Here is an 8,098-nt window from a genome sequence, read left to right as displayed (position 1 = left end):
CACACACACACATTCAAATATGGATTCTGACATCTCACAGTCGCAGCCCACAGAACAAGCTGTGCACAAATAAATAAATCTGTAGCATAAATTACAGCAATTTATCCAAGCTTCAATCAACAGAGCATAAAAATGTGAAATAATTAACTTGTGTCAGCGACCTGGATAAGAGCTAAATCAATTTAATGTCTGCTTCAACTAAACAGATGACTTAGCAAATAAAATAATAAAATATTTATTTATTCTTTACATTATTTTTTATGTTGCACTGATCGACAGTCGTCAATAGTGGTGTTGATGCAGCATCATGTAAAAAATTTTCAGTTGTAGAAATGCATTATTCAGAATCAGCCATAATGAATTAATCTAAAATTATAATTATAAATAATAATTACAAATAATTAATAAAATATCTCATATTTTATTATAAAAATGTTATAATAATGTAATTCATACAATTATTAATAACTCTATAAAATGCCCAAAAACAGGAAGTTACAGCGATAAAAGAAGTAGCATTCAGCTGGCCTCCATGAGGAGACATTCAGTTTTGTTCTGTTTCGATTAAGTTTTCTGTTCCCGTTTGCCTTCCTGAGTTTCCTAGATTTTTCCTATAGTTACTAATAGCCACACACACCTGTTTCAGTTCTATTTGGTTACATTCCCTTTGTATTTAAGCCCTCAGTTTCCCTCTGTTCCTTGCCGTTCCTTGTGCTTTATATAGCACCAACACGTTACAAGACCTGCTCCATGTGAAATAAATCCGTTTTTATTTGGCTGCTGATGTGACTACTCTTTTTATTAGTCTCCATCTCATGTGAGTGTACATGACCTTAAACATTTTTTTCAAAAATACTATTCATTTCTTAATTGCTGAATGCATCTTTAAACAAAAAATGGAAATTTACATTACTGTAAAATATATACAGTGGGTACGGAAAGTAGTTTGAAAGTGTAGCATAAAGAGAGGAAGTGAATGACCTTACCTCATCGGCCAGCTGGTCTGCACGTTGCTGCATGTCAGAGAGCTCATTGCGCATATCCGAATCATCTGCCATGGCTGCTGGGTGTGCTGGGTGGAGCTGGTCTCCAACTGGGAAGAGTGGGTCTTATTGGAAGTCTGGGGGAGGCTGAAAGAATCAGACATAGACAGAGAAAAGGAAAACATTAACGATGGAGCTCACTTGAATATTGAAATGTGTCATCCAGTTTTAATAATTAAAGGGGTCATATGACGTTGCTAAAAAAGAACATTAAGTCTTAACTTTTATAAAGAATATCTCTTTGGGTTTGAGACTTTAGTCTTTGCAACTTTAGGGATCTTATCTATTCACGAACAGCTTGTAACACTCTAAAGAGAAAGAAAAACTTGAAATCGCATCATATGACCCCTTTAACAAAGACAAAATATCCACACTAAACCAATAATCTGTCTTCCTCAGAGAAACAGCCACAGATGTTAAATTCATTAGGAAGACAGAGTTATGCAGCTAATAAAGTAATTTCACACAGGCTAATGTCATGAAATGGACAGTAGGACATTGTCTGCTTTTAAGGAGTCCATCGCCTCTTCTCGTATGCTTTTGCAAATAGTGCTGAGGTGGTGGCTGCTGTGTTTAGCTGATTAAATTCTTCCCTGAGGTTCTGGGTGTACCAGGAGAAATTTGTCCCTCATGGAAACTGTGAGCTTGACAGATATATTCCTGAAAAGACTGGCCTGACAGCTATCAAGATATCCCAAGGGGTCTAGAAAGAACAGCTTACTGAATAATTGTGAGTGTGTGTTAAACTGCACAAGCATGTGAGCAATTATGCCATCCTTATTCAAAGTTAAAAGTAAAACAAAAGGCTTTTACAAAACCCCCCCTGCTCGTATACAAGACCAGACATCGTCTGTAATAAATACATTTTGTTTTAACATTTGTTTTAAACTTATGTTTTAAGCAGAAACATCACTAAATTCTGTTTGATTAAGAAAAAGCAATATATGCACCCACTAGTAAAAAAATATATAAAAAATTATATCTGCTGTCTGAATAATTTTTGGTTTGACTGTATATATTAATTTATCATGTTAAATATTTTTTGGCCAAATATCCGACTCAACCTTCAACACTATCAGTGAAATATCCAATGAATTCCACGCAGGTATTAAAGAGCGATACTGCCTCCATTAATTGCATAATTGTACTCAAGCGATTAAATTTAACACGCCTGCCTGACCTTTTACAGTGAAATACTCCAGAGACTCTAAAGGCTGCAATATTACACTCCCATCTCCACCAGTGAAATGAATGTCATCTTCTGCTTTGGGTAAAGTTCATGGAGCCCCAATCTAAAATTGATTGACCCATCATCCAGACTGTGTAGTACTTGTGCAGGGTCTCTCAGGGTAATAGAAACATGTTTGTGATGAATTTGCAGTATGTTACCATAGGCCGTGGTGCCCTAGCTGGTGCCAGTGAAACACACTAATATAAAAATGTCTCTCGCATATCCTCGCTCAACCTCTGATGAATGATCTTATTCAGATTCTGATGAGTGCATAAAAATAAAAATGTCAGGTCAGTGAATGTCATAATGAATTCTTTGTGGCAGTATTCTTGAAATAACCTAAAAGCTGAGCACAATTTGAGAGACTAGACCAGAGAAAAAATTATGAGCCAGTACAAAGAGGTGCCTTGCTGTCTCTTTTTTCACATGGAAAAGCAAAACAATGTTGGAAAATTGTCTTTACTAGGTCAGTGAAACCTCAGGACTCCTGCTAATTGACTTTCTTTGGTTACTTCCAAGCTGTTCCTTACTGCTGAAAACAATCTTTTAATTTACTTCCTCCTCCATATCTTTCATCTTCTCATTTTTTTAACTGAGCAAACATAATGTTACTTGCTGTATTATGAATATGAATGACACCATTAGCAGGCCTTGGCGTTGTCGGTTAGCTAAACCTGAACAATGTAAAAAGCTGCAGGCCGGAGAAGTGAGCGGATGGAACCCTCAATTATTGACCTGTTAGCAGATGCTCTCTAAACAGAAAGGTCAAAAGGTTAGGGTTTTATTATTATTTGTATTTTCAGCTTGTCTATTTTGCACTTCTCTTCTGGTTTCAGGTTAAAATGATTTGTAGCTGTTGCCTGTATGCCAGGATTATTAATAATGCATTAGGTAGTGGTAACTATTTCTATCATTTTTTCCAGTGCACTACCAGTCATTAAATATAGAAGAAAAACAATGCAAATATAAAAATGCTCTCATTTCTGCTTAATTGATGATTATTTTCTGCTTGCTGAATGATGGCAGATGAAGCATGAGGCACTCAGAACAATACTATGTAAACATGTATATTCAAACTAAACTCAACAAGGCTGAACAGGGATTACAAGAAAATTAATACTGGTAAACTGTAAAAAAGTTGTGAATAAAGCAGGGGTCTTCAACTTTTAAAGTAAAAGTAAAATATTAATGTATTTACATACTTTATGATGTCTAGCCATTAAAATAATCATTGGGAGAGACAATAAAAGATTTAGCAGAACATTTAAGATCAAACAGTAATTGGACTCAATTACTTTCCTCCTGTTAAAGACTTCTGGAATAAAAGTTTTACAATAATGACTAAAAGCAGTAAACATAACAAGAGAAGTTTCTTACTAAATGAGGCTACTGAGCATTACTTGACCATTAGGTTATTAATACTGGAAATTGTATGTAGCTGTATGTTTGTTTACCGAGAAAAATGAAAAGTCCTATGGTTCAAACACATGTTCTTTTAGAATAGCTATGTGTGTGTGTGTTTGCGTGTGTGTGTGCGTGCGTGCGTATGTGTGTACCTGGTATTTATCACGTTATGGGGACCAAATGTCCCCACAAGGATAGTAATACTAGTAAATTTTGACCTTGTGGGGACATTTTTGAGGTCCCCATGAGGAAACAAGCTTATAAATCATACAGAATGAGTTTTTTTGAGAAAGTAAAACTGCACAAAGTTTCCTGTGAGGGGTAGGTTTAGGGGTAGGGTTGGTGTAGGGCAATAGAATATACGGTCTGTACAGTATAAAACCCATTACGCCTATGGAATGTCCCCATAAAACATGGAAACACAACATGTGTGTGTGTGTGTGTGTGTGTGTGTGTGTGTGTGTGTTCACTCATCCTCCGTCTCTGAGCTGGCTGCCATTTTGTTTTCTCTCTTCAAACATGCAGCCTCCCCCTTCACTGCAGCACACAAAAACTGTCCTCCTCCAAAACTTAAAGCTTAAATACTACAACACTAAGACACTAACCACTCCAAGTTGTTGCTCTCGCTCTTTTTTTTTCTCATATGCTTCGCTAAACGCTAACTTCACCTTATATCCCCTGAAATGGAATGAACTTATCATGCCTGAACTCTAAATCTCTGAGTCAGGCGAAACAGACGTGTTTTACGAGATTACCTTTGAAATCGGGTTATGGTATTTCCCCTCTACAGTGTTATGTACGTTGCAACAGATTGACTCTCATAGAGCGAGATATCTAGCTTGACATGTTTTAAAATCAGAGTCTCTATGGGAATCCTATTTCACCAATGCAAAGCCAGAAAAAAAGAGAAAGAGAAACCTGCTCAAAATCTGGATTTTTGCCATATGTTATTCGTTTTGCTACCTTTTAAACTTGGCAAATTGATGAACATCTTACATTACCATCAAACCATATCCCACAATTAATCGACAGCATAGTTAAGTGTTTTCTCATGTAGATTTAAGCCTGTCATAAAATAACATGCCTACCACCAGAAAGTTACTGCTACAAAAAAGCACATTTATTGTACACTGTAAAAATATATATATTTTAAAAGTTTTAAATAAAACAAAGCTTACTGGAGCATGTTTACAAGAAAATACTATTTCAGTCTTTCTACTTCCAAATTTCACATTTAATTCAATGTGTTACTTGCCAATTCTTTGTAATTATTTGTGACATTTACTAGCAATTTCTGAGTGAAAATTGTTTCAACAACATTTTTTTCATTGTAATAAATACGTCAACAGTTGCAGTTACGTTTTAGCTGAACAAATGTAAAATATAAACTGCAGCAGGTGATGCATTATTTAGGGAAGTCCCTAAATGCATTAATGTTATCATTAATGCTTCCATTTGTCTCCAGCCATGCTTTGTCCTTGATTGAAAAGTAACGGATGAAGTCAGCCACCTGTAAACTATAGCAATGGCTTATTATTCACAAGGCAATACAACCAGATGAGGACAGGCCTGAGCGATGCCACCCCCTCCTCTCATGACAAGTGATTAATAACATCAGTCCCCTTCCTCCTGAGTGGAGGATTGCGTGGAGTGATCCCAGAGCTCTGTTAACACGTCTCATAATCTCTTACTGTTCACACTCCTTGTACAAATCATGTGTATAATATATAGAAATAGAAAAGTATAATATAACCAGCCTAAGGAGGTAGGCTTCCCCAAGGTTTCCTTCTTATCTACACTGCAAAAAAAATATTATTTTGTCTAATCCTTAAAATTAAATAAATGTAAGATATTTTAAGATATAAAAAGGTATCAAGATAAGAAAATATCTTGTGTTATCTTTATTTGCCTTACCTCTTCAGCAAATCGTTTTTCTTGTTTAAGCATAAATTGGATTAAATTATGTTATATGTATGCTCTAATACAGCACTGATTATTTTAATTCAGCTTGGGAACAGTACAGTAAGTATATTGAAAAGTGCTATTTAAAACAAAAAAAAACAACATAAATAATAAAAAAGGGCTATTTACTGCACTGAATATCCAGTAAAAATAAATATTTACTGATATTTTTTAAAATGTATATTTACTGTTAATTTAAGTCTACATTGGAACAGTAAGCATAGTGGAACAAAAATGAACCCAAAACAAAAATACTAAAAAATGTAATAAAATGGATATTTACAGCAGGACCAACTAAAGGTAAATTTTTTTTAAGATATTTATAATTTTAAAAATGCCACAAAATCATCATTAAAACTAAAAAGAAAATCTACAAGAACAGACCATGTACTCTCTAACAGAAAGTCATTAGGCTTGAGATCTGTGACGGTCATTAGTACTGATCTAAATTATACATTCCATTATGCATGTGGCTGCATACTGAGTATTCTTTCTAGCAGATTCGGCACTATGCACTCATGTTGCTGCTCCATAAACTAGAATGACTGCAGCAGCCTAATCTACATCCCCCTTTTACACTGGGTTGAAGTGTCTTGTGATTTAGTGGGGATCCAGCAGCCAATGCATTAGATTTCAGAGTCCATTTCACAAGCCCATTTGTGTTCAGCTCTGAAGCAACGGCATCAAGTCCTACTGCAGAGAGCCCACCCTCCTCGCCGCCTGTAAACCTCAGAGTCACACTCCCTCTCATGGGGAAGCCCCAGGATGGATTTATGAACAATACGGCCATTAAAGCAGACACTATTCCCCACCCGACACCCTGTTCCCTTTCGCCTCCCCATCTGGCTCCAAGGTTCTTGGCGAAATGACGAGTGATGAAGTGATGAGTTTGACAGGGCAAGGATTGGAGGGCTGGCTATGCAGTCTGTTTGAGTGTGACCTTCCCGTTTTTATTGCAACTTCATAGAACTAATGATCAGAAAGCAGCAGAGGAATGAGAGTGCCGTGAAAGTGGGTGCAGCTATTGTTTTTTTTGTTTTTTTTTCTATAGAAAAAGGCCCACTAAAAACAACATTTAAACGTCCTCACACTTGCAAAAGATTTGTTTTTAACTGCCACTGCCATTTCATTATAATATCGTTTCTTTAACCAGTCTTTTTTGATTGGCGTCCTAACATTCTCTTATTGCATTTACATAATATGCCCCTTCAACGACAGACACTGCAGGCAATTGCATCAAAGGCGAATTGGGTGCCAACAAAAGTAATTTATATGAAAATCTCATAACTGCACTGATAATATCATGTAGTTGTGACGTTTGTTTTTTTGATCAGACAGGAGGGGTGGGAGGTATGAAGAAAGCACAGAAAAAATTACACCTGAATGATAGCATCAGTAGGTGTTAAATATTTGCGGAGTCATAAACAATAGACATTAAAAAGCAATTAGGAAGCCCAGGATCCAGGAAGCAGCCAAAAGCCTTTGCTCAACAGAAACATGGCTAACAGATTTATTTTCTTATTTCCTAGAGGTGCATTTAGCTAAAGGAAATAAAGCTGTATTAAATAAACCATTTAATTAAATGATGCATTTTCAGATTTCTTTTTGAAAGTACCAGTAACTGATTGATTACGATTCAATCAATTTATTTTATAGATCTACACATCCTTGAACATATATGTAAGATATCTATCCTATTCATACATTTACGCCATCTAATTTATTTTTCTTACCTCATTAGTAAATTATTTTTCTTGTTTAAGCATAAATTTTGTTATACATATGCTCAAAGTAAATTCATAAAATTCCAATAGGGTACAAAAATGAACTGAGATATCATATTTGACAACAAGTCTTAATATGCCATGCTATTTTGCATCTCAAGTAAATGTATCATGGTTTAAAGATAAAATAAATATTTTATAATGCTGGCTTTGCAGGGCATTGTTAATTTTAAATCTTCTTTCGAACATAATGAATAGCATAATGAGAAGTACCTTAATTGGAGCATAATGAAAAGTGCTAAAAAATTAACAAATAATAATAATAAAATGTATATTTACTGCAGGACAGTCTAAATGGTCCATTTTCCATTTTTTTGGAATATGTATAATCGTGAATGCCACAAAATATCTTCTATGTGAATACAGAGTGCTTCATTAGCTCAGCTACATTCACATAAACTGTAGACAATAAAAGGTGAAAGTGAAGTGTAAAAATCAGTGATTGACGAGCAAAGAGAGAAAATACAAGCGTTAATACTTTAACTATAGCAAATTTGTCTTTCTCCATCCTATTGACCACTGATTTGTAGTCGTTTCCTCTTTTGGAAGACCAAACAAAGTAGTTTCGCTTTCACAATGAAAAACACGGCGGCCTAGCATGAGCGGAGGCCGGGCTAGAGTAAGCTGAGCATTAGCGTGAGCTGAGGCCGGGCTAGAGTGAGCAGAGGTGGCGG

General features: G+C 35.6%; 1 protein-coding gene across 3 annotated transcripts in view; it reads right to left on the bottom strand.

Annotated features, from left to right (window-relative positions):
• Nucleotides 1–8,098, bottom strand: part of LOC107696184 (synaptosomal-associated protein 25-A) — a 25,206-nt gene that overhangs the window by 12,703 nt on the left and 4,405 nt on the right. For 2 of the 3 annotated variants that reach the window (XM_016496400.1, XM_016496397.1), the window contains exon 2: nucleotides 987–1,130. In XM_016496400.1, the coding sequence (XP_016351886.1) occupies nucleotides 987–1,058 (72 nt within the window). In that variant the 5' untranslated portion in view covers nucleotides 1,059–1,130. The remainder of the gene's footprint in view (nucleotides 1–986; nucleotides 1,131–8,098) is intronic. The other variant, XM_016496399.1, reaches the window with a different exon arrangement.

Source organism: Sinocyclocheilus anshuiensis, unplaced genomic scaffold (assembly GCF_001515605.1).
Source record: "Sinocyclocheilus anshuiensis isolate Anshui unplaced genomic scaffold, SAMN03320099.WGS_v1.1 scaffold306, whole genome shotgun sequence".
Taxonomy (NCBI): Eukaryota; Metazoa; Chordata; class Actinopteri; order Cypriniformes; family Cyprinidae; genus Sinocyclocheilus; species Sinocyclocheilus anshuiensis.
Note: the sequence above shows the minus strand (reverse complement) of the source record. Positions and strands in the feature narration are given on the sequence as shown.